This window comes from Dromaius novaehollandiae, chromosome 5 (assembly GCF_036370855.1).
Source record: "Dromaius novaehollandiae isolate bDroNov1 chromosome 5, bDroNov1.hap1, whole genome shotgun sequence".
NCBI lineage: Eukaryota > Metazoa > Chordata > Aves > Casuariiformes > Dromaiidae > Dromaius > Dromaius novaehollandiae.
This window is the reverse complement of record NC_088102.1, coordinates 40,207,480-40,235,253: the sequence shown is the minus strand read 5'-3', so window position 1 is coordinate 40,235,253 and position 27,774 is coordinate 40,207,480. Positions and strand designations below refer to the sequence as shown.

At 44.7% G+C, this 27,774-nt stretch overlaps 1 protein-coding gene across 5 annotated transcripts in view; it reads right to left on the bottom strand.

The window, feature by feature from the left end:
- Nucleotides 1-13,343: 13,343 nt before the first annotated feature.
- Nucleotides 13,344-27,774, bottom strand: part of PCNX1 (pecanex 1) — a 91,833-nt gene continuing 77,402 nt past the window's right edge. For all 5 annotated transcript variants that reach the window (XM_064512526.1, XM_064512528.1, XM_064512527.1 and 2 more), the window contains 5 exons: nt 27,316-27,590; nt 25,324-25,565; nt 23,809-24,245; nt 22,234-22,374; nt 13,344-18,322 (listed from right to left, as the gene is read on the bottom strand). In XM_064512526.1, the coding sequence (XP_064368596.1) occupies nt 18,182-18,322; nt 22,234-22,374; nt 23,809-24,245; nt 25,324-25,565; nt 27,316-27,590 (1,236 nt within the window). In that variant the 3' untranslated portion in view covers nt 13,344-18,181. The remainder of the gene's footprint in view (nt 18,323-22,233; nt 22,375-23,808; nt 24,246-25,323; nt 25,566-27,315; nt 27,591-27,774) is intronic.

The window sequence follows — 27,774 nt, the reverse complement described above, 5'->3', positions numbered from 1 at the left end:
AAACTCGAGCAGGGATGAGGATGGGACACCTTCCCGTGCTCCTTGCGTTGCTAGAAAACTTGCCCTGGGCTCATCAGCTGGGGTTCAGTGTCGGCTTCTGCCCACAGAACATGAACCAACATCTGCCCTGTGAAGCTGTGACGGCAGCCTGTAGGCAAGGTATTTACCTCACGAGGCGTAATAAAAGACATGCTGGTCGAGAAGGAGCGGGAGAGCTGCAGTACAGCCTGGTTCCTGGGAGAGCTGGGGGAGGAGCCCGGTTCCAACACCTACAGCAGGGAATTTGCAATTAATCTCTAAGGATCAGAAGAAGTAGGATGGAGGGAGTCTGGCACCATCCTGGAGCCTCATGGTCAGAGGCGATGTACATTAGGCAACAGAGATGCAGGCTAAAATCTCTTCAGACAGAAGAAGGAATCAAACTTAAAGGTGCCATATGCAGCTTGACTTTTTCACCCCCAGATTACTGGGTCAAAGACAGGAGGAGACCAAGGAAAACAGGCGCACAGCATCCAGCATTGCATGGGGCTGCACGTAGTGAGAACCCTCCGAGATGGCAGGCACACAACCTGCGTGGGCTCTGCTTTCTTCCGGTGTCTGGACAACATGAACCAGATGGCTAGCACTCAGCACTACTAGACTTGGAAGACCTGGTCCAGTGCAGACATTTAGAAACAAGGCAAACATTTAACCATCAGGGGACATCAACCATCTCCTTGCAGGGCAACATCTCAGCAAAGGCTTTGAGGATCTAAACTTTGAACTTCAGCACCTATAGTGGCCAGTAGTATTTTCTGTCTAAGTACTTTTGTTGGCCAGATTTCAGTGACTTTAAGAGCTGAAATAATCTCTTTCCATGACCTAGGAAATATTTTTCCCTGGATGTACGGCATTGCTTAGTCTCAAGGTTTATTGTATGTCTCCGAATATTTGGTATTTTTCTTAAAACGTATGCGTGGGAAGAATGTGAAAAATCTTAAATCCCAGCAAAAAGGGGGAAAAGTTTTAATTGTTCTTGCTGCGAAGGAACACCCATAAGCCTGCTGTATTCCCTAGATTCAAAAATAGACAGTAAAGCCCTCCAGGGCTGCTCCGACCAGCAGACACTACTCCCAACTCCCTTTCTCCATGTTTAGCCGTTTACCTCAGTACAAAATAACAAGAAGTGGTTTAAAACCCAGCACATGTAATTCCAAAGGATTTTACAGGCAACGCACAGGAGTTCGAACGGTGGCATGAAGTGCAGATCCGCGCATTATGCCATTGCAGCCTCAAGCGGAAACAGAGGATTTACGGGGAGTTGGCAAGTGGTACGTCGCATTTGGTGACGTGAACTGAGTTAAACAGCCCGGCTCGCTGGCTCCTGTGCCCGTCCTGCTCCACCAGGAGAGTTTCTGAGTGGGAGAAACGCCCTGCACACGTTTCGTTGGGGCCTGACAGCTGCTGCACAGCCCTGGGGAGGCCACGCGCTTTGGGACTGCCGGGCAAACGGATCTGTTCACGAAACCAAAAGCCTCCCATGACGTGTGGCTGCACAGAGAGCAGGTAGCGGCTGGCTGCGGCCAGGCCAGGGCACGTGGGGCTGCGAGCCCGGGGTCTGCCCGGCCCCCCGCCCGCCGCCCTGCCGCCTCCGCTGTGACCGGCAGAGGCAAGTTTGGGGAAACAGGCAGGAGCTGCTGGCGGGGGTGCCGGCGGGTGCCGACCAGCTCCGCTACCGCAGGGCTGTTGCAGCCGTGGGCTCTGCCCCCGTCAGCGCGCCTCACGGCTGGCAGCGTGCACACAACCGGCGCTGCGCTAGGGCAGCCCTGGGCGAGCTAACGGGGCCGTGCACCCTGTCCCGGGACGGTGCTCCGGAGGCTGTGAGCAGCATTTCATGGCTCTGCTCCGTCACCGCCACTGCTGCTAGAAAGCTGCTATAAACCCAACACCATTTTACGATATTACCCACAAGACCTGCAATTTGATGTGGTCTGTATTTAGAAAAGCAAGATAGCGGAGGAATCAGGTTTTTGCTTGTGCTCCTGATTTCTTGCTGCAATAGCACTGTAAATTCAGTCTGGGTTGGGAGACAGCAAGCGCGGACCCTCAGACAGGCCCCGTTCTGCACTGCCTGTTCGCAGAAGTTTAAATCTACTCCATAGGCTGTGCTGGCTTCTAAATAACAACAGTAACAACAGCCAGTGTCACTGGGTTTTAACGCAGACAGAGTATTTATAGTTCAGAGCTTTTGTACTCTCTTACATAGCTTAATTAGCAATATGATTTCCCGCGGACCTCACTGTACTTGTGGGAACAGAGCAGAATTACAATTACAGTGGAAAGCAAAGGGCAGCAGGGGGAGAGGGAGAAAGAGGCAAGCACGCACACATACACACACAGAAGCATCTCTTTGCAAGCAGCACAGTCAGGAACGGCACTGAGCTCACGCAGGCGTGTGGAACGACGCGTGGCAGGTTTATAAAGGCATAATGACTCATTACGTGTTCAACTTCGGGAAGGTTCCCGTGTTTCATTGGAAGAAATCTCCTACATACTGAAATAAACTGGCTTTACAGTACCATCTGCATTACCAATACCTTTGTGTTTGAAGAAAAAGGTTCTAAACAATATTACGATTGCGCCTGTGAAATCTGAACAGCCACTGATGCTGTAGAACAATCATGTTATGATAAGTGCTCAAAGACCATACTGTCTAAGGAGTTGTACAAACATAAAAGACAACAAGATCTGTGCACTGAAAAGCTTGAAATCTATCTTATGGCAAGGTATAATAAGGGAGATGAAGGAAAAAGTAAGAAGCAGTGATACGGGGAAGGAGGATGAGAGCGAACAGTTGCAGGGTTTATTACTTCCGAGGTGATACCAGCCTCAGCAGATGCCCTTGGCTAGTTATTTCCCTCCCATGTCAGTCAGGCCAGTCAGAGAGCAGAGATTAAAAGTAACCTGCCAAAGAAGAGGTCTTTTGTTAATCCACCCCAGTTCCCTGCTCCGGTTCACCCTGTAAGCCCACCAAGAGGAGGAGCTGCATGAGGGAGAGGCTGGGGGAGATACCATCAGGAGTAGAAAGTGGCTGCTGCTAGCAGAGCGGTGCCTGGGGAGCCGCGGCTTTGGCTCGGTCGAAGCACAGCAGCAGGAACATGTCTTGAGGAGCCGTATGGTGGCCGGGATCAGCGGTGTGCAAGGGGTCACACGAAGGAAAGTGAGAGACAGTGAAAAAAGCCTGAGCTTGTAGGACGGCAGCACTGGGAGAGCATCAGGGTGCAGGACGGCCCGTTCAGAGGCAAGAGCAGAGCTGGCACAGAAAATCAACCTCTAACTCTTGGCCATAAACCGTCATAGATTCAACGGGCCATTGACTCCAGTTTAGCAAAGTCTCAGCACGCCACTTTCTCTCACCTCCTTCTGCAGGAGCTGGGGAGTGCCACCTGTCCGCCTGCCGCTATCGCAGCCCCCGCCTGCCTTTTTCAGCACGTCTGGCCAAACTGCGGTGTTTGGACAGGCTGTGTAATGACCTTGATTGCCTGGTGACGGGATGCCACTCGTTTGACAAGAACGTGTCCAGAGCTGGCAGTCCTGGTTTCCTTGTGACCAAGTCGGATGGACAAGAGTTGAACTTCTGAGAAGACAGTTTGTTGGGGGAACTGGCTATTCGTGCACTCCGTTCCTCCTCTGGCCGCCCACGCAAACCTGATAGCTTAGGGCATTTCCTTTTCCACGATATGCCTTTCTCTCTTCCAGCCCTATCATGGACAACTGGACTTACACTAATGTTGACATTTGGTATCACTTGTTTATATTACTCCCGCTCAAAGGCTTTTTTTTTTTCCATAAACTTTGCAAAGTGCATTTGCTGAAGAGAAATAACCTTCAGAACTGTGGCTCGGTCTGTTATAAGGCAAGGCAAAGTTCATGGCTGGATCAGAGTTTGGGTTTCTATCGCCTCTGAGCATGGCAGCCCTCGGAGGACTAGGCGGCTTTCCTGGGTAGTTTCTAGCTTTGTGCTGAGTGGTTGTGTTTATTCAGAAGCCCCTCCACCCGCCCACCGCGAACGGGAAGAATGTGAAGCCTCCATCTACATCGTAAGTACCTTTATAGCATGACTTATATCTATATAAATTGCTTCCTGCAACACTTCTGTCCCAGGAGGTAGACAAAATTGCTTTCACCTATGAGAAGGTATGAAAATGGAGGTGCAAAGAATTTAAATGATCCAAAAGTCACCATGGCAGCAGGATTTTGCCTGTGCCCCAGGAGCCCCATGCCCTCCTGCTCGGTTTGAACCGCCGCACAGCCGCTCGCTCCCACGGCACATTTGGCCCCTGTTGCAGCAGCTGCCAGCTGAGTCAGAACTCATATTTTCAGCCGTTCTCGCTCAAGCAATTATGTGTTTTACATGACTGTTTGTAATTATGTGCACGATGGAGGCACAGTTCCCTTCACTGCCACCTTTCTCATCTCCTGAGTCTTCATGTGAAAGTGGTGAGGAAAACATTCGGCGAAGAGGTGGGAAAGCTGAGCCTGCGCATGCTTATGAATGAGAGAGAAGAGGAAACAAGGTAAAACCATGCTTATCTCCAGGCACTGTTCGTACGTCGTTTGCAGGAGGAAAATGAAACCGCAGTTAAGCCCGCAGCGAGCGCACCCGACAGCACGTCCCTGCGACACGCTCGGGCAGGAACGACGAGCTACAGCTACAGCTTCCTCCGAGCCTCCAGCTCGGCCGACCCACACAGTCTCTGCCGAAACCTTCTTGCAGCGCCTGCTTTGCTACAGACACCCCAGGGCAGCGCGTAGGGAGACGGCCTCGATTTCCGCCGTGTACGTGCACAGAACGACGCAGCCCGGGGCCTCTTCAGCAAGCAGATTCCTCTGCAGGGAGCAAGGCACAGCCGCGGGGGTGAACCGCAGCGCATCCCCTCCGGGTGCCCTTCGAGGCCGGGCGAGCGAAGGCGCCCAGCGCGCTCGCCACCACCTGCTCTGCACGGCGCACGCGAACTCCCCATCGCTACCTGCCCTCTGCCCACGCCAGCATCACGGGAAGCCACAGGCCGGAGCCAGGAGCAGCCTCACGGGGCGCAGACGGGGACCGAAGCGCAGGAGGGCGTGTGGGCACGCAGCGGCGTCGGGGAGGCCAGGCTGCCGGTGCCCCCGGGAAGGCCGGTGTCCCCCCGGGGTGGCACCAGGGCGCCGGCTCTGACGGCAGCGGGACTGGGCTGCGTTTTCACCTTCCTTCAAGGCTCTCTTTATAGCTGGTTACATAAAGCTATGTAATTTGGCTGCTGTTGAGAGAGAAACATTGGCGTGGGAGTACTGGTACACCAAACTGAACTGTATAAGTCATCTGTTTTTTTCTATCATTCACCACTAATCTCTTGAACAGCCATTTCTAAATATTTAAGAAAACAACGAATAACTTAGCAGCAAGTCACGCCATGCCTCAAAACGCTGCGCTGGCGGCCGCGGACGGCGCGTGGTCCATGCAGTTTTCCAGCCGTGCCTGTGCTGAGGCCCCCGGAGCCCCGCGGGGCGGACGAGCGGCGCCGTTAACCCTCTCCGGAGCGCGGGGAGACCGAGGCCCGCGAGCGGGTGGTCCCGGGCCCGGCAGGGCACAGCGCGGGGGGAGAGGGAGAGACCTTCCCTTAGTGCCCGCAGGGGCTGACAGTTCGCTGGCTATTGAAAAGGGTAAAATAAAACCGAAAAAGCAGTTTGGTCTTGGCACAGAAGTGGAGGAAGAACAGCTTCCCCTAGACTTCCTCTGACATTTATTCGTATTTACATTAGGTATTTACTGTCTGAGACCAGGCACAGCTCTGCCGCTCCATTTTAAAGCACCAGCCGATGTTGCCGAGTTTCCCATTCAGCCAGTGTGTTTTCCATAATGAAAACCAATTGTGTCTAAAATAGTCACAGAGTCATGCAGTGTAACATAATGTACAGATGAGCTTATAATCACAGCCAACACCGCATTCGGAACCAATTACTCACTACACGGGTCACTGCCACTCGTTATCACACACGAGAGGGCTCTTACAGCGCAAAGCGAGCGGCTGGAGGAGGCTGCGGGACGTGCCTCTGACAGGCCCTCGCTCGTGGCGCTCCTCCGACGCACACAGACCTCCGCAGGCAAAGGCCTCCCATGTCCGGTTACACACGAAAGCAGGCGGCAGGGCAAGGCCACTTCACCTCCTCGCCGTTCGGGCTGGTTCCACTTGGTTGTTTAACATGGATCCTGGTTGTTTATCGGCTTCACAAGAGTAGCACCCGTTCTCCAGACCTCCAGCAGCCGTCAGGTACCCTGCTCCCATGTTGTCCAGCACTCCCGCTGCCCAAGACGGTAGCTAATCCTGGAGGAGTCTGTGCAGGGTAGGAAACAGCACCCCGTGCTCAGGGTGCCTGTGTGACCCCCGGACCCAAAGCACTAATATCGCAGTGCGGCAGGCGCGTTAGGGGTGTCTCCCATCCATCGACTAACGCTAACAACTCCGGTCCTAACACATTCTGCGTCATGCTGAACGGGAGAGGAACATGGAGAAAGCAGGTCTGCACTCAGCCCTCAGTCTCGGCCATCTGCGAGGCAGCGGGAGGCAAATGGGTTGGCAGACGTGGTGCCAGGAGCCACTGGCGGGCAGCAAAAATGCGGGGCTCAGCAGGCGACACGGAAGCAGCAAATGTGTTTGTAGGGCTGGATGGAGCGGGCGGCCCAGCACAAGTGCGTCGCTGTCGCTGCGCTTACTCGTCTTTGGTCACCTCGTCTCTCTGCCCACCTTGCCCTCAGCGGCTGGCGTGCCGGCCCTGTTTGCCCTGCAGGACAGCGGTCCGAGGGGACTGTCCGCACCGGCACGAGGAGCGTGGCCGCGGTGCAGGGCACGGCCAGGCTACCTGCCCGGGGGACCCGCCGTCGGGAGGGCGCTTGCACAGCCCTGCTGGGACCATGGAGGCCTTGGGGGCCACGGGCCAATGCCTAGGAGATGTTTCAAGATCAGCTATTGCTCATGGACCATCCGTGAGCCTCCGTGAGCTGTGTCAGCACAGTACCTGGCTGCTCCCAGATGGCGATGAAAACAAATACCTTGAAATAGAGGCAGTGTTTAAATGCCTTTTTTTTATTTTCCTTCCCCCCCTAGAGCAGCTGATCAAAACATAAGACAAACCACCCTGGTCATAGCCAGGGGTCATTTTTAGGGCTTGTTTTCACAGTTTCGGTGATAAAAGAAAAGATCGCTTCAGGAAACTACAATCCAGAAGTTTCAAAGCTTTATGCCAAGGTGGGTGGAGAGCATGAAAACCGAGCAAGCAGGATGCCTTGTTACTACTAGAAAAGATCCTGAGAAGCCAATGAATACAAGCTGCTAGCTCCAAACTGCGGCCAAACATGAGAGCCTGGGTGAGGCAGGGAAATCAATTATATCTAGCCCAACTGGACTAACTTCGTTTTAGCTCCAGGGGAGGAAACAGCCCCCGTCCAGCACTGGATGTACACAATATATTTTGATGGAACAAAATGCGCCATTAATAGCAAACAACACTGAACTAAGAATGACAACAAGAGAGGAAGCTGTAGTTTGTAATTGCTCTTAATATATCAGAGTGCTTGCTCTTCCAGGGAAAGCTGTTGTCTTATAATTCACAGAGGGATGAGCTGCTAAGGATTTTGCTTTCCTCACTTCTGAATTCATGTGCTTGCAACTGCTCTGGCAGTGAGAGACATTTCGAATGGGGTTGGCTTCCTCTCTCAGTGGGTGTCAGGGAACAATAAGGGCTAATCACTCAAAGCGCTGGTAAATATGAAGTGTGCAAGAGAGAAAAAGTTAATGTACCATGGCAGTTACATTGCAGGGGAAGGAAAGCTGGTTTGCTCCAAAACTGATATTCCCACAGTGAAAAAAGAGGAAGACTGGACTCGTTCCTGTTGCCGGGGAAGGTTACTACAACCTCTCCTGCAGAGCCTTGCAGCCGCTTCGAGTGCGTGTAAAACATGCTCTACTGACAAAGAAGGAAATTGTTTTCTAAAGAGACAGTGTTGACTTACCAACGACAATCTCCTGCCGGTGTGTTCTGGAGTGCACATCAGATGGAGCAGGTAGGGAGGTTCCCAAGGGCACAGTTTGCAAGTATTTCTTTCCATGGCAGGAGTGAAAAAGAGACGTTTAACTTGGGCCAGTTCACAGTATGGTCCTCCAAGCAGTCCTGTGAAACCTGGCATGACAGAGGAAGGGATGGGGATGTCAGAAAAAGCAGCAGGAGCTGCCCGACTCCTCATCAGACTGCAGTTTGAGAGGCCATAGTATGAAGACTTATTTCAGTCGCAAGAGAAATTAGCTGCGTTTCCAGAAACTGCATGCAGAAACAACAGCCATTTCACTCCCAGCATCACTGCTGCCCACTGCAGACAAGCCAGGACTCCATGCTCTTAGGTCAGGGTTTCTGCTGCAATATCACAAGGAAGTGATAGGGCATCATCATATATATGAAACACCACAATGAGGAAAGCAGCCTATTACAAACATTTTAGTAGTTTCCAAAAGATTCGAGATTTTATTCAAAATTAGTTGACACTTTTGAGGAATTCACCTGTGAATCTCTTAAACACAGGGCAATTACTGGAAGGAGCCTGAGAAATGATATCAGAACTCCCCACTGCATCTCTTGCTGCTGCCAGACTTCCCCCTCCTTGGAAAATCCTGTGGGTTGTGGGAAAACAGCTCCTGCTCTGGGAGGAAGGCTACGCAAGGAAAGCCTGGTTAATCCGCAGGGAATTGCATTCAACTCTTTCACCCCTCTTGCCTGGTGATTTCCAGCCAATCCTTTAGTAACTTAAAAGAAAGTGGATACACTGATGACACCTGAGCCACAAGAATCCACGAGGGGAACGGTGGAGATCCACCTCGTGGCAAAAGCTCCCTTTCCAGGACTTACCGTACGCTCAGCGCTTCACATGGCATAGGCAAAGTGATGCTTGACTTTGCTTTCTCTCTTGCAACAGGAGAGTTGCACCAGGGCCTGGCTGAGGCAGGGCCCAGGGCAGGGAGACCCGGTGCTGAGCACCGCGATCGTGGCAGGCAGCAGTACAAACCAAACGCTTAGAGCAGTGCAGGCGGACGGCTTGGGTCCTGCAGCTTCCTGGGGCCTTTAAAATTGCAGCAAAGTGCCTAATGGAGCAAGAAAATGAAATCTTGCCTTTGCGGAGTTTGCATTCACACCTGCTTTGCTCCGATGAGGGTGGGCTTCAGGGCTTGACCCTAGCTGGGAGAAGGACAAGGGCAGAGCGATGCCAGCCGGGCCGGGGCAGAGCTTCAGCAGGGCGACGGGCTCCTGGAGAGCTGCCCTGAGCTCACCCCGGGCTGCAGCAGCAGGGCCCGCGAGCGCTTTTAGTCTGCATGTGCTGCTGCTGCTCTCGGCGGGCCTGAGCAGCCCCGCTCGGGAGCCAGCCCATCCCATATCTAAAGGCGGGGGGTGTCTTTTGTTTTTAAACTGGTGTCCGTACCCACCATGGCCATGCAAACAGCTGTGCTGACTGACTGGGGAAAGAGCTAGCAGCCCCGGCAGAAAGGCAGAAACTAGCAGCAACTTTCTCCCCAGGCCTCTCCAGCTGGAGCATCTGCTCCAGCATATCCATCCGCTGAAGGGGAAGAACAGCAATATTCCTCTCAGCGTAGGATTAACTGGGAAGCTCAGCACTGACATAGTGCGTGTAAACGTTGCTATCAGTTTTGCTGCTTGGCTTAGCAGAAACATCTGGATGCTCTGATGGGGGGTGGGGATTAAAGTGACATCATCAGAAAAAAAGAAAGAAAACCAAAAGGCTGGATAGCATAGTTGAGCAAGCAGAAAACCGGGTGCGAATTTAAAAATTAGCACTCCGCAGTCACCGGCGTTGCGTTCAATCACTGCGCCCCGCGAGGCGGCTTGCAGGGGCTGGCTCCGGCAGACGCCAGAACGGGCTGCCGCGGGGCCCTGCGGGCTGCCCGTTCCTGCCGCGGGGAGCGCCCCGCGCCGCCGCTTGAAGGCGCGAGGGGTGTCGCGCACCTGCAGCCCCGCGCGACAGCACAGCGCGGCCGGGTCCGGGTGCCCCGGGCCGAGCCCCGCCGGGCGGGTCGCTGCTGCCCCCTGCCGGCAGCCTTCGCCCCGGCAGCCGCTGCAAGGGGGGCGAGCGCCGCGGCTGCAGCAACCGAGGCGAAACCGCGGGCTTCAGCCACGGTAAAACACGGGTCTTCCCGGGGAAATCAACGTCTGTCAGACACACCTCGTGCTCAGCGAGATCATCATCTAGCCCTCGACACGCTATATACGTGGCGTGCGAGAAATGAATGCTCCACCCACCTTTCGAAGCTTTATGCTCCCTCTTCACAGCTTGTTCGTGGCTCAGAAAATCCTCAACGCTTTGAAAAAGCCACTACTAAAATGTGAGGCCCAGCCGAAGTAAAGCTCTCTGAAGTAAAGAGCGCTCCCCTTGACGGCTGAAGGCCCTACATAGGTTAAATGCGACACGGGTTCTCGCTGCAAGGTGAAACGTGACAGCCTTCAGGTGATCTGGGGACCCCTACACCCCCACCTCGACACTGACCCCCTGTGAGGTGCCCTTGTCTCTCTTCAACATTGTAGCAATCAAGGACTTTTTTTTCCCCCTAAACATCCTCCTGGGGCTTTGCAATCCCACCTCAGCTTGCGTGCTTATTTACATAGTATAACAAACCTAAATACCTGGCGCCAGGAAAGACCTGCTTCTCTGTAACCCTATCCTTTTCAGACTTGTTTCTGATGAACAAATAGTATGTTTAGTACTTTTTTGATAAGATGGCAGAAGCCCCCAGTTTGAACCTGAGGCCCACGCTGCCTGGCACAACAGACAAAGAAAAATACCCTGACTTTTCTCACAGCGACAGAAGAACAGATGCCAGCAGGAGAGCTGGAAAGGAACCACAGCTTCTCTTCAGCTAAAACATCTGTCTGACCAAAGTTTTCTCTTGTCTATAATAACACCATAAGTTTGTCCTGTAGGGGTGAATTCTCACAAAAAAAGTTAAAACAGAAAGACGTGTTACACAAGCAGTTTAACTATTTGAGTTGATTTGGTACGTGGCAGGAACTTGACTTTCTACCAAGAACATTTGGGTGCCCTGCATCACCAACTCCGTACGTTTTTAGTACTGTGATATGACAGGCTGTTACATATCAGTATCTTTTTTTTTCTTGAAGAAAAAAAAGAAAAAATAAAACAAAGCCAACTCACTTCTCAAAGGGTTTGCTCTTCCCAGCTGTTTAAAATAAAACTTTATGACAGTCAGAGCAAAATTCATTCAACCAAAAGGAAAAAATTCTTCAAGAGATACTCAAAGTGTGTGGGGTGATGTTCTGCTGCAAACACAATCATCTGCTTGTTTCTATACAAGATTATTTTTCAGATGAAAGCTGATTAAAAACAAAATACAGGATCATCTTTGGCATGACAAGGAAGCCACGTGGTAGGCATTACACTAGCATAGAGGAGAATGTTTTTGAAGTAAACTTTCTGATTATTCCCTCTTACCATGCTGTGGTTCCCATGGCAAAGTAGTCTTGGAGCATGTGCATTGGACTCCCTTCAGGCAAAACTAACCTGGTAAATGGACTCCAACCTCTAATGGGCATTCAGTCCACAGAAGGAAACCAGGGCTTGTAAAGCCCCCAAAACACATACATTGCGCACACCAGGTCCTCAACACCAACCATTTTGCTTTACAGCTTGGTTTCTATTAGGCAGCACTACCCACTAACATAAATACAGCTTTTAACTTGACACTTGCTCTAGAGCAGAATGTTGAGCCATGCCTTTCCTGTGCTTGCACTATCCCTACCTGCCCTAGGGCTGAATTTGGCAAGCAGTTATTCTACAAGCTTCTCTCTTGTTTTGGAGATTACCATTCACCTCATGCTCAAGGTGACCTACAAATCCCACACTGCAAGGTATAGCTCTTCTTGGTGGCAGACCTGGCAAGCTCCTTCCCCCTATATGTTTCAAAAATAAAGGAGCCAGGAGTCAAAAGGTCAGGGACACTCTTCAGAGGCCTATTGATTGCACTGTACTGCTGCTCGTTGTGTAGTGCCTGTGGAGCAGTGGATTTTACCTATAAGTTATATTCCCTAAACTGACACAGAGCAAAGAATCAGGAACTACAGCACAAATCCATCCTCTCCTTTACCACCCCTAAATCACTGGGGGATTTGCCTTGGAAAGCCACAAGTGCTGCAGCAACTGGAAGATATCTGAAGCATCTCACAGGAAGTCTGATCACTGCTATTACCAGCATCTACGATGTGCTTTAGAGCAGGGGTCAGATGGAGCTTCTCAAGTTGTTTGGATACTATCACTATTCTAGATACAGCTGCAACTTTGGGCGCTTTTTGTAAACAGAAAAGTTACAGATGTCTTTCAAAGTTCTCAAAGAAACTTACTAAAAGCTAGGAAAAGAACCTAATTTTTCCTTAAGAATCTGTGGAATAACACTTGTTACAGTTGTACTTTCCCCCTTTACTCATAAATTAAGGCCAAAATAAGCTATTGGTCAAAATCACCATCCAGTGCAGGCAAACAGAAGCAACTTTCAGGAGGTGGAAGGATTTTGAGAAACATCGTCTTGATTTTTGAATACCTACAGCTGTCCAATGATTAAAACATGATTATTTTTATAAATGTGTTTAAAAAACCCTTCTAAACTTGGAGGGACACGATCACATTGCAATTCTGTGTGCTAGCGTGAAGAAAGTTGAGATGCCCGAAACCATATACCATACAGATGGCAGATGAATATTTTTAAGTTAGTATCTTATCAACAAGTGATTCATGAAAATGTAGAACACATCCAGACTTTACATGATGCTGCACTTGGCTATCAGATGAAGGATAGCAGAAAGTTGGAAATCACTGATTAACTACACAGGGCAAAATATTTCCCTGCAAAGCATGAAGAATGGAAAATTATTGTGCATGAACACAGCAGAACGGTGTTCTGGGCTTTGAAAGAGTATTTGAAGAATTTCATCTGAATCTCAATTTAGCTATGATAAACACAGAAAGTGTACTTGAACAAAGACAAGAGAAATAACATTTTAATGACAGAAAGGAGGCCACTACTGCACACAATATTTATATAAAAGCATAACCAACTGAGATACTGCTAGCAGTAACAGATAGGAACACCTGGAAAAAAGCTTCTTTCTACTACTACAGCTACATAAGAAAAATCAACTTAAATCCTTCATTAAAAGGTGATTTGAGCAGAGTAAACTTTAAAATAGTGCTTACAGGGAATTTGAGAGTGACATCTTCGGAAATGTAAAGTGAAAGTGCAATAAATGACAACAAGTGAAAAAACTTTGTTTCTTTTTTATTTTATTTCTCAGTGTTTCTTCACTGTCAATACTGTCCTTTTGCTGCAACATGTTGCAAAAAACCCCTCAGCCTTTTCCATTTTAAACAGCTACAATATTTACAGGCTGTTTCCAATAACGCACGCAGACACATACACACTCACAGACACGCAGGTACATATATCCCTATCCCTGGCAAGGTATCCATTTGCTGGTAGAGGCAATATATATTTTCATTGTCCATTAAAAGCAAAGCCATCCTCTTTCATTTATGGCTCTACTCCCCTCTTCCTCCATTTCCTAAGCAACATCTTGTTGTCAGGCTTTCTTAGGGTCTTTATATAACAAGTTAACATATCCAGCTATTTGATCTCCATCTTTCAAAGTTGTGGACTAAATGTACTGGGGTTATCTATTCAAACTGTACATACCAGAAGTCATAAAAATTGCTCAGATTCAGATGTTTGTGACTGTGAGTGGTGCGTGTATACTCCTGTAATCTTTTGGAGCAGCCATCTTAAATCACCTTTTTGGAAATTATGCATATCATGCTGGGGTGAAACAAGCCACATGCTTTACTTTCCACCAAGGTGTTATGTACCCACTTTTTTACTAAGGCACCAGTAATTACCAGTATAATTTCTGAGTGTCCAGCTTCACTGAATGTACTGCATTAAGTTATCAAATACTAAGCCAGACAAAAAAAAGTAGATGCCTATATAATAGGTATAAAATTCCTTAATAAAATCAAGTACATAAAACCTGTGGTGGTATAACCCCAAATCCAATATAAGTTACATATTCTGAATAATATTATTAATTGTAAGAAATGCAATCTATCCTGCTCCATTTTGTGAATGGAGAGTCCTGTAATTGAGAAAGATCTTTAAAGGAATTTTGTGTCTACACTCCCAGGTTGTATGGTGTTGTGTGTATTATCAGTGAAGTGATCTGAAGTTGGATCCAACTGTAAGGCATCTCTTCTCCCCCCGCCAGCCTGCATGAGATAAAGCTTTATGGCCATGTGCCAGAAAGCCAAGGGCACAGACCTGTGCCCCAACTGTTTTCGCCTTTCATCTCAGTCATAGAGGCTTGTCATAGGAGTTCTTCACTTCCTAAATGGGTTGTGAATGTGGGGGTGAGGAATGCCTGGCCATGAACTACACAGCTGATACGAAAACTGAGGTCAACACTTAGAAACACAGCAAATGTCTCAGCAAACTGGCTACAGGACCCTTCACCCTAGAATGGAATTACCAAAAAATCCAAAACAAAACAAAACACCCACCCGCACAACAAACCCTCCCCACTCTGAAGTCACTTCACAAATGCTGAACCACAGCAGAGGTCCCCAGAATCCATCACTCCACAACTACCACGTAGCACAAGGGGCTCAGAATTCCAGGCATCAGCAGCAGCGTCACGTATGCATGTTAGGTGGGGGTGGGTTTTTTTTAAAATCAGAACATTCTAAAAGATTTCACAGGCAGGTGAAGTGGGGAAAAATTAAAGAAAATTAAGCAACAACCATTTTACTGATGAACGTAAGCTGCTTAGTGGGCTAATTAAGCACTCTTCTGTAACTATTTGCTTTAGTGTAGCAGTAAGTATTTATGCATGTATCCACAGATACCACCTTTAAAGAAATCTGAGGGAAACAAAATAGATGTGGATCTACCTGGAGGCTAAAACAACAAGACTTAACTGGAATGTTCGTATAGCAAAAGAACATCATCACACAGTGTGACTTCTTCTGTAAAGGGTTTTCATGAAAGTTTAGAAAGATCCAAACGCTCTACTCTGTGCTGAGGTCAATCTACACTGATAGGACACTAATTTGAAAACAGTTATCCCTTCTATACTCACAACAGAAGAAAAATACTACACATCAAGACTAAGGCCAAAGAACAGAACAAAAATGAAGTTATATCCATCTGGAATAGTCTTCCATGGACAAACCTATCCTGTTGGGAGTTAGAGGAAAATATTTTATGGATTTTGTCACTTTTACAGTGGAACCAAGACACCAAGTTCACACAAACCAACATTATAATCATACACAAATCTTAGAGTTCAGAATATAAGAAAACTTTAAAAACTTAGTTTTCACAAAACCTTATGGAAGAGTGAAATTGCAACTCTGTTGTTTCAGTTGAGCAGATCTGCAATAGGCACAAGCACTATTTGAATGACTTCACAACAGGTGTTTGCTGAGTATCTGAAAGAAGCTATTAACCCATTAACTGGCCACATTATAATCCACCTCTTGATGACAGCACACTAGAAGCCTTAAGATAAAAACAAAAAAAAAAGGATTCATCAACTCTTTACCCTTTAGGAAAAGTCTTTCTTTTTCTCCCATCTACCGTCTCCTAATCTAATTCCAGGCAATTACTTTTTCTCTCTTTTTTTTTTTATGATAGGAATCAATAACCTGTTAACATGTACATTACCAGCAATGGACATTGCCACTATCTTGCCTTAAAGAGAGTAAAAAAGTTTGGACAAAGTCAGCATTAGCATATTGAAAGTGTTTCTTCAATCCAGTTTTAAACAACTCCTATGTGTGTACTTTGTTGCTTGGTAATTTGTTTATCTCCAGACCTCAATACAGAAGAGCAACTTTGCAACTAATATCAAATGGGGGCCTATTTCCAAAGAAATTCTTCTTTTTAAAGAATCTTTACGAAGCAACATCCCTGGTGGCACATAAAACGCTGCAATTATCTGAAGGGAAGGACATAGAATAAAACCTTAATTAAAATGGCTTCAATTCAAACATACACCTTTTCTTTGCTCCCAACAGCAAAATTACAAGACTGCTGAAGAAAGGTTCATCTACTGTGCTACATTTTCAGATATGGAAGAGATGAATTCAACTACACTATAATGTAACACATCTGATAAATTACATGGAACACCAAAATTACTTCAAAGGTGGCAGATCTAGAACTGTGCATTTATACCAAGATTAACTATAACTGCATATACATAAACAGAAGAGTAATATGCAACTGTAAAATGCACAGTACATGGAGTACAAGCTTTGCATAGTGTGTGACATAAGCAAGGCCCCAGTATAATACACTGGGACCAGTATTAACAACTGACTAGCTACCAGGCATCCAGAATTACCTTCTCATGGCTAGGAAGCATACAGCAACTTGAGTCAGAATATCATTTTTTCAGCTGGCTGTTTCTTCCTACATTTCTTCTCATCCCATATAATTTCACTCTTACATTAGGTATATAATGAACAAGGTTTCTCTGATGTCAGAGAAATAATTACAATAACCTCTGTCTGGTTATGTTATTTAGGAAGAAGTGGAAATGACCAGGAAGAAGATGGCTGCTTCCAAAAGCTAGGACTGTGTGCAGTTTCCCCACAAAGTCCTACATTATTACAGATCAGAAACAGGAAACAATCACAACAGGTACATTTTCTTTCTTATGGATTAAGAGAAGCGAGTCATAGGAGCTGCAAGTCAAAAAACAAACCGCAGTTTCCCTCTCACACTCCCATGATAGTTCTGAGTTACTTGTTTCCCTGAATACACACATTTAAAAAAAAATACAATAAAACCTAGGATATGTAACACATGAATAATTCAACTTCACAGTTATAAATACTCAAATTACACTTACATAGAATATATAATCATTGAAAATAAAATTCAAGTCATAGAAAAGAAAGACAACTAAAGGGAAAGAAAAGGCAAGGTGGTAAAAGTGATACAAGTTTAGGGCTGTGCCTTCTATAAAAGCTTTTTAAAAGGTAAAGTCAAGTTTTTTTTTTTAATCGGATGGAATCAAAAAAACCTTCAAGAATCCATGAAGTAATGGACCTGCCCCTCCCCATTAAAAAAAACAACAAAAATAACTATCTCTGCCAGAGAAGAGCCAGCAAAACAACATAGCCAGCTCCATGTGTAAAGCAGCAAAGTAGCCATGGCTAGCTAGTGCAGGACAGAAGAAAGAGTATACTGGGGGTCCATTTTAAAGCTAGATGTGTTGTACAGACTTGATGTACCACTGCCACCACAGTAAAGTCTGATGTAGTACAGGGATACTCAGGTACATCTCTAGACATTTGTTATTTTACCATTTATTGTGAAGACGATGCAGCAAATGCACTTGTACGAAATACAGAACATTGAACCAAACCCATGGCACAGCCCTTACCATCAACAGGTATATTGAGAGGGAGGGGATTAATCCCAAAGGCAATTTAAATAATGGTATTTTATATATTTATATTTATATATATAAATAAATGTTCTCGGCAATCTCAGGGTTGTTTTTAGTGCATTGCTGTAAAAAAATTAGTGCAGTTCTCATTAATGTTTTAGCTCATAAGGAATAAGAATCTATACATCTGTTCAGTCTCTTCTTGCCACACATGAAATGTTTATATTGTGTTTCGTCAAACTGAAGGTTTGTATGCTAGTCAATTTCTTTAAAATAAGATGAATGAATTTCACATACTCTGTGACAAGACATGGCAATTTTTGGCAAAATAATTAGAAAAATATGAGGTGCTCTGATCTTAGAACTGAAAAGTTTGTTGATTTAAAGCATTACGCAATGCATAAACAAAATTTATAAACAAGAAGATATGTCTCAACAAATCTATCCTTCATGCAAATGTTTCTTCAGCAGCTAACAACTTAAAATTTCTTACATGTGTTTATTTGGGGCAAGGGGCTTAGACAAATCTGTGTTTCAAGTCCTTTCCTACAACTAGACCAAAGTTTCATGCCCTGGGAGCTGCTTCTTCTGGCCCCTCCTCTCTTCCAAATCTTTGGAGAAGGGGAAGTTTAACTGTCAGAGAGATTCACACTTCAGCCCCAAGTTCGAGGACTCCAGTTTCGACAACAGCAACGTATTTATCTTCAATTTGAACCAGCAAGATGGTTTTATCTATGTGGGACCGACTACTTGGATCTCTGCTGCAAGGCACCCAGCGGTGAATCACCTGGAAAAAATCAAGTATAATAAAACATGAGTTGCAAGGGGAGAGCTGCCACTTCACAGCTGTGTCTGATAATTCAGGACCTTTTCAGGACAAAGAGAGCAATAATAAAAAGGCTATACTGTCTTAGCCACTCATTTTTCAGTGATAACATACCCACAAATGAGCTATTCATGCAAGTTTTGCTAGAGATCTGCAGCAGCTTACCTGAGAACTGCCAGTCATTTGAATTTTAGTGGTAAGAAAAACTGACCCAAATCAGAACCAAACAGTTCATGCAAACTGTGAATAACTACAGAAAAAGTGTATACATAAGGAATTTACATATTTGGAAGCTCTAGCTGTAATGAAATAGCTTCAAGATATCTCAGTGTTTTGCAGCACAAACTACAGTTCTTTGCCATTATCAGGAGTCAGCATGAAACACTCATCTCTCTAAGTCAACATGTTGACTTAACTTTGTTTCCTACTCACTTTGAATTCAAGGATGTTCTTTTAAATTCAATTACTCAAAGATCATTTAAAAGGAGAAAAACTATTACAAAAAGGAAGGATTTCAGAAACAGTGCTACAAACTGCTATCAAATGCTCCCTTGGACCTAACAGCATTCAGGTATTTTCACCTGCTGCTTCCAAGAATCCCTCCTGATACTGGCCATCCAAAGAACCCTTTTCCATCCAGGTCTTTGTGCGACCAACTGTCTGCTCAGCTCCCTCCATAAAAAAAAGCACCCTGCCTTTAACTTCTGGATGTACCAAAGCAACAACAGGAGTGGTCCAGTAATGTGGCTTTAGGTATTGCCACCTCCACAGGAACAGAATGCTCTCGAGTTACCGCACTGAAAGAAGAGAACTCTAAATTCAAGCCAAGGTAAGGTGAAAAGCAAATAAAAGTTCTATTCACAAAATGCAAGCCCCAGCATAGTTTAGGATTTCTAAAAAAGACAGATAATTAAGAGAGAGGGAGAACTAAGTAATCTACATTACCCAAGATCAAATCCAAAAGACACCCTTAATTATCACTGTACCCAGCTGACAAGCTAAAGATTTCTCTAATACAGTGTAACAAGACTCAGCCTTGTATAGCACGTGATCTATGCTGCATCCATGGGGAGAGCCTTTTGTCTGCAGAAGCATAGCATCTTTAGTCTCCCCTTGCTTGATGCAAAAGTACAGTATTCAAGCAGTCCTCTCAAGCCCAATTTTATCAAAACCTGTCCAAATAAACTTTATGTTGTTGTACAGAGTGAGGACAAGTGTATTTCATCCACAGAGACACAAGACATTTTCCAGTGAAGTCCAAGTATTATATCCTTGTAGTCCAACTTAAACGAGTGCCTTTGAGCTAATGGCTTACTTCAGAGGCATCTATATTGGGGCTCCTTAACAACCAACAGCATATACGCACAAGCTGTACAGAGTGTAACTCGCTGTGACCACTCCTCCAGTCTCAGTCTCACCTCCTGCTGTATCATGATCGGCATTTATTTGATGCCCATAAAAGGAGCAACTCTGACATAAGACAACTGCACATTTTCTGTGACAGATAACATGCAAAATTACATCACCAGATAGCAAAGAGATTATAAGAACCTTGGGGTGGGGGGGAAGGTTTCTTGCTCTCTATCCCATAGAAACATAATGCAGAGTAGGCTTTAGCCTGAAGAACATGAAGCAACAATCCAAACGGGATTGCTAAATTTCATTTCCTTAAAGAAACTCTACAATATTTTTGTATATTACATACATAATACTGTATGCTTAGCCAAAGAAAAGGCATAGTTGGGAAAGGTGCACTATGACTATGCAGTGCTCGGAAATTCAAAGTTACTTCTGTAATATCACACTTAAATGAATATTACTAAGGGTGGTATCATCATTGTCAAGACTAACACAACGTCCTCAAAATAGTTACAGTCTATTTTTATACTTTGCACAACTCAAGAAACCAGATACAGAACACACACAAATCTTAAGAGCAATGGCTCCCAACCTTTTGTTATAATTCAAGACTGAATCTTTATCTTTTATACCTATGTGCAAAGTCCAGGAACAATGTGGCTGCCTGTATTTTCTCTTCACTCCTGTGTTCTCCCATTCTTCCACTCTTTTTACTCGCTTCTTCTTTTGACTGTTGCTTCTTTCCCCTTGTTATGCACCCGAAAATCTGTATGCCACTCAGTACATGGCCGTAATTATTGATACGTAAGGAGTACCAGGACACAGGGTTTTTTGAAGCTAAACTGCATACCCAGAGCACTGATGTAATGCTTTGGCTGGTAAATTGCTTGATGAGCAGCTTCCTAGCAGTTAAGAATCATTTCTGCCTGTTTGCAGAAAGGCCCATAACTGCAGGATCAGAAAGGTAGGACTGTCCTAAGAACTAATGGCTTTACTGATACTGGTAAGCTTACTACAGACAGCTGAAGCAGGCAGTGGAACTTATGTCATTAAGTTAAATTCCACCACCAAAAGTAGATGAAAAACATTTAGAACAGTAGCTTATTCTGACCTTCAAATTCTCATTTTTAACTTTTCTGCAACAATTACTGCACAGGCCATCACATTGCGTTTGCAAAACACATCAGTGAATTCCTAAAAAAATTGTCAAGTGACACTAGGCAACTTCTAGGACACACTGATATGACCCTTTACATTTGTCACCTTTATGACATTCTTTAAGCATAATCTCTAAGCCCTAAATAACCATGAACATTTACATCAGAATCCTACTCCTCACTGTTACACAGAGGGTAAGCCTACCATCTTCACCTGAAGCGTGTCAATTCCAAAGGATGGACTGTCAACCATGATGCAATTATTCACAGAAGGAACTTATTTCCAGGGACTTCCTTCACAAACATACAACATCAAGGTAGATTTGGCACACAAAATGTTATCAGCATATAGCCATTTCTTATCTGAAGTTTGCACATGTTCAGAGAAATCTGATTGCAGATGCAAAATCCAACCCCTCTGAATCTAACAAATAAGTGACACCTCAAAGTGATGTAGGCAGTCAATCAAAGCAAATTCTTACGAAGTGTCAGCACTGGCCCATTCCAAATGAAAATACAGTAGCACCGAAGAACCAATACAGACACAAATGTCAATGAGTCTTCCCTGGCACTATTTACCAATGAAAGAATATTCATTGGAGAATCTTTACACCTAGAGGTTAAAAAAAAAAGTATGCTTCAGTAAAAAAAACAAAACCACCCCTCAAAGATGGAGCTTTTTTTTTTCCTTCAGAAAAGAGACTATACAGAGACGTGCTTCTCAACTAATACAGTTTTTTTTTAATGCAGTTAACATCTCTACAGAAGAGGGAGATGGAGGTAAGTCATACGCTATAACTAAAACTTGCAAAAGGCTATTTCCTTTTTAAAGAAAAGGAAACACCTATTACATACCTATTATACCATCAAGGCACACTTAAAGACAATCTATATAGCTCTATTTTCATCAGAATAATTTAATAAAAAAATACTGTCAACAATTCAGTTAAGCACTAGCTGATAAATTTACCTTCAGTATTTGCTCAAGGACTGACATCTTAAGGAAAGGAAAATGAAGGCTGAATGAGTAAGCACAGTGCCTGAGATGAGTTCATGAGAGGAGTGGGAAGAAGGCACATATGAAGAGGTGGTTGAAAACACTTGAATCATCCTGCATCTTTTGGATGCAGCTGCAGGAATATCCTTCTGCTCAAGACTGGGATGCTAGACCTGCTCTTCCAGCAACAGTAACTTAGGGGAGAGCTGCTGAGCCAGCCTACTACTAAATCTATCCTTGGACTTGACATCTAGGCAGTCTGACATACAGCCAAGTGATTGTCTGGTCTCTCTGGCCCCTGCTACACTTTTTTTTCTTTTAAATAAAGATTAGTAGGTTGGGTTCCAAGTGAAACTTACATGGCCTTCCATGCCTTCCTGAGGACTCCAGTCTTTCCAGCTGTTTCTTCCAGCTTTTAGCCGTATCACCTCATCTGGCCACTGCAGCTCTTTCCTTTTTGACACGTTGATCCCTTCCAGTACTTGACTAGGATCCATTATCTATAATTATAAATAGGAATTGAGTTTTGACCATTAGTTCATCCAAAATTCAAAAGAAATAGATAAACCATAACTATCCTGTTGCATACTTCTGGAGAACTGACCTCAAACCCCACAGAAAGCAGTTTCTGTCTGATTTCAGTGTTGCATACTCAAGCTCCAGGTTACAAAAAAGCTTGAGCAGCACAGAATTTGGAAGTTCGGACTGTGGTTTCAGAGACAGCTGACAAGATACTGGTTCACTGCTGTCTGAAGCAGCAGCTCTGGTTCCTTTTTCCACCCCCCTCATGCAGCTACACCAGCTCATGGAAGAGTCTGAGGAGCTGGCACAAGGCAAGCATCAGCAGCACACGGCCCAGTAGGAGGGAAGAGGAGTTCAGTGATGACAAGCTGCTAGAATTGGCTCACCACTTCTCAGAATGATATCCTGCGAATCATGAGCTTGGAGAATTTGCTGGTAGGCCAGGCAACTATTTACTATTAGCACGGTTAGCCAAGACCCACCCAGTGTTTTGAAGTAAACTGGCTTTCCACATTTGGAAAAAGGCAACAGGAGAAAACTCTTTCAATGTCTTCCTATACAAGGACAGAAAGAACTGTATAATATCCACTATCGAAGGGTACATGTCAAATTTGTGTGCATTCTCCTCACACAGGGGAATTAAACAGCTTTGTAGAAGGGGCCCTTGTCTGCAAACAAAAGCTACTAAGCTCAGACCTGCCAAATTTGTCAACTTCGCTCGTTATGATTAAGACCTGGTTTCCTCTAAAATGAAGTGATGTCCACAACGAAATCAAGTTTCCTATGATTTGTCCCATTAATTACTTCCTGATGTTTCCCACTAACACACTATTAAAGACATGTATGTGGGCCTACCGAAAGCTAAATAGGCAAGAATACAAACTTCCAAATTTCCAAGAAACTAGTAAGGCTGCCATAATTAACTTAGTCAATGATGTACTGTCAGCTGCTCAGTGACCCGAGCTTGTGGCAATAACTAGAGAGTAAATACACATTTTATACTTACTTCTGTGGAAAAATTATTCAGCTTAGGAGAAAAAAAGATACTTGCTTTCAGCACTGCAAATGAAGCTGTTCAGCTTTACATGTTGTCATGAAGATAGACAGACAGTACAAGCAAAACAGCTGAAGTGTGAAACAGAATAGAGTTCAGCTGACATTTCCAAACCTACGCTACAGAAATACATGAAAGAAATGTAAGCAGGCATGTCTCAGCATGCAGGAAGGCTGCTTGTCCACAAAAGCTTACGTTTACATTAGTTTTCCAAGCATAACTGCACAATAGTTGAATGCTGACGCATTTCAGACTATGTATGTATTTAGAAGTAGTAGTTTCTACAAGACAAAGATAACACTAACAAAAACATATGGCTAAGGAACCATAAGTTTACTTGTTCTTCTGGACTATTCACCTGGATTCTGTAAATAACTTCATCCTTTTTGGCTTGCGTTTGATTTGCAGGGCTTGCATTACCACCTGACTGACCTTCAGTTGCATTATTCCCTCCTTCTGTCCCTAGAAAGCCCACAAGGGCATGCTGTTTACAGGCTGGGATGCTTTGGCTGGAGCTGCTAGAAGAAGGTAGGCCATGCTGCACGCTGCCCCCAGTCTGGCCTGTAGCTTCCATTTGGTTCACCATGGAGAGGCGGGACTGGATGGATGATGGGAGGTTACGGAGGGAGATCTGACTGGTGGAAGAGCGCCGACAAGGCACAAAACCTGTTGTGGATGTACGAAGAGATGAATGACGACTGCCGTAGCAATAAGATGAATGGCTAGCTACTGAGGCACGGGCAGGGGAATGTCTGACAAGGCTTGACTGCACAGAGTGAGAGCTGTGACTGGTGCCTAAAAATAAAAGATACAGAATCAGGAGAGTTTGATGAAGCCTCCCACACATCAGATTTTCTATACACAAATGTTTTAGCATGTAGATACAAAATTGATGGATCTATCAACAACATCTGAAACAGCAGTACTGCAGAGAAGAGATCTGTTGCACTTCATATAGTGAAGCATCCGAGTTTGTTCAATTCATTGTATCTTAAAAATTGTTATTCTACTCTATCTACAATCCCAACAATACAAATGGCTTCAAAAATGCTTCGGCCTTGCTCTTACCACACGAACAATCTGTCTCTTAATGTGAATAATTAAGTTTCCCATACTGAAGATATCACAGCTCGTGCAAGTGTCCATGTTTCAAAATACTATATATTCTTTCTTAATATGCTTGACTGCACATTCAAAGATTGAGTCAGAAAATCTGTTTAACGGACTTGAAAGCAGGAAACAAAAATGGCAACTTCTATGAGCATCAGTGTCACTACCTTTCCTATACTAAGCACCTGTATACTGAACACCTCTCCATAGCTAAGGACCTAAAGATACTTTTTAAAATCAAAAGGTCCTCAGTACATTCAACTATACACAATTATAACCTTTTTGAGCAAAGGCAACATTTGGGAAAGCATATTTGCTCAGCCTCGCTGCTTATCACCTCACTAACTACAGATCACTAACTACACAGTCTTGCACAGGATTCAGCTAAAATACCACAGAAGCAGACAATCCATTCCAATGTATAAATAAGAAATACAAAGATATTTTATAAGAAATGGCAAGTTTAGTGTTCACAGACAAAACGACAGCAGAAGTCAAAAGGTCAGTCATGTAAACAAAGGTATTGTAAAAGCTATTTCATCTATTTTGCTAGCGTAACCACAGCCCTTGTGCTCTAATCTCTGTTTGGGAACCTGTCATTGCACAGAACAGCACTGTAGTTCGAGATGTGTATCCAACAGCTGTTAATATTACATAATCAAGTTAACTTTTTTCTTGTAACCTAGGCCTACTACACAGCTGAAAGGCTAGTTCTAGCTACAGGATTATACTTGCATAAAATTGTTACTTTGTTTAACTTTACCCAGAGTTGAGGGGTGAGTTGGAGGATGAGTTGCAGAATGAGTTGTGGGATGAGTTGTGACAGGAGGGTGCTGTACTGCTCCAGGTCCCTGCCCTGTAGTTGCATTCCCTCCTCCTTGCGACATGCTGCTCTGTGACTCATTGATAGTTGCATTGTTACTTGTGCAAGAAGCCCCACCTCCAGCATCTGAATCTTCAATATTTCCACCACTATTGCAGCCAGCTCCACAACCTTTCCTTAGTCTGAAAACATAAGGCAATTGACAAAATATAATCAGGCCTCCTGAACATCAGGACTCCTTCTGATGATTCCTAAATGCCTTATGACGACAAGCAAAAGGCTTCACTCAGCACAATCTGTAACATTCCCTAAAATCAGGTAAAACTAGATTTAATTTTCTAAGAACATGCTCTGTCAATTTAAAGCTTGCATTCTGGGAGATGACCATTTTCTTCATGATTTTCAAGCTATTCAAATAATAGTTATTTATGACATGCCAAGTCTTCATACACAAATGCCTTTTTTAAAAATTGAGCCGCATCTGAAGTACAATAAAGTGATAAAACTCTAGATACAAAATGTTGGATGAATGCGCTGGTTATTTGGTAACAGTATTAACACAATTTTTACTCTCCTTATGATACCACCCACATAGCCGGTCTTGTACTGAAAAATCTCTCTCTAATTTAGATGAGCACAGAAAGAAAGCTGACTTTTTAAAAAAATGTATTTGTTTTCTTGTTACCTTTAGTAATCTACTCAGCTTTCTGAAGCACATATTGCATGCTGCAGTTCTTTGAATCACAAATTCTCATATGAAATTTGAGTATTCAGTTGACAGGTTAGCCAATATTTTACAGAGCATATAACTGCACAGAGGCATTTCACTGTATTGTTTGCATAAACAAATTTCAGACAGACATAAAAACACAGCACATTCCTCCTCCTTTCAATTCCTGTTATTTATTTTTCTTTTCCTTCGATCCCATTCAAATACACAGAGCAATCCTTCCCAATTTTATTTGCCCCTGGGACTGATAACTCTGAAGCATACCCAGCTTGTATCCAAACACTGTCCTGCATTACACTTCACCTATTATCCTATCCACACGTCAGACAAGTGGATAGTGATAGAATAGACATACACACCACAGACTGTAGTAAACATGGCATGTTTTGGGGGGAAGCAGCATGTTCTGGTTTGATACCTTGTAGATGTTTAGGTATAAATATGACTATCAGAACAGCAACAAGAGAGTTCCAACCATAGTACCAGCTCCAGGAAATGGCAAGAACTGGGACACACATTTCTGAATGTGTCACAACTGTCACTGCTGCTTTCAGGGCCAAAGTCGTAACGGGCCACAAGAGAAGTAAAAGTTCTCTAAGGCAGTAAAACACAGCAGGAAAAAAGTTTATGCTGGGTTACCAAGGAGTTGTATGGAGGGAGGATATATCATGATTGCTACAGTTACTTTTTCTGACTCTGACATACAGGGTATTTCTAAGCACTGAAGCAATTCTGAACAACAACGATTAAAGCTTCAGTAACTATGCAGAAACATACCCTAACAATATTAGTGTTGGCACTTGCACACTAAATGTTTACCAGGCTAGAACCTTAATGAATAGTCCTGATACCGTGAGGTTGGTATTATAGACAGGAAAAATGCAGGTACTGAAAAATTACACAGAAGTTGCATTATCTCTCATTAGCAGACCTGACATTAGAATTTAAGTTGTAATTCTTGCATCTAGACTTTGTCCTCTGTTTTCTGAGCTGTCATTTACAGTTTGTGGCTCATTACTTATATGCCTTAAGGATTAACTCCTGTGCCACAAAAATTGCCATATGCTACGGATGTGCTTGAAGTAAGTGTCAAGGCATATTTGTGTGACTGAATACTATGAATTATGTTCTGCTAGCATGCATGAGACTAGTTAATGAAGTACGAAGCATGAACACATACTAATGAAAACTCCTCTCCTCACCTGTGCCAGGTGGACACTATGAAGTTTCTGATATTTCCTAAACTGATAGCACCACCAAGAATCTCCTTAAGCTGTTCATGACTGTCCGAATAGGAAGTAGTCAAAGGTGAGACATAGATTGGGTATCCAATTGGCTGGTCACAAGAGGAGTTGATCATGTTCCTCAATGCTTGTTTCGCATTTTGGATACTTCCTCTCTCTGGATTACGATTACGCAGAAAGACAAGCTCCTGCTGTTGTCCTGCCCACAGGCCACGCACACACTCCTTATTAACCTGCAAAAGATGACAGACAGAAGCCAAGTAGAAAGGCTTTGTCAGGAACTGAAGCGATGAGAGCACGCAAAGACTGCTTTGCTATAAATAGGCCTCTGCACTGTAGAGCTACAACCATTCACATTCTCACCGCTCTGAAAGTACAACAGTGAAAGTAAAGCAAATCCAAGAACAGCATGGGGGA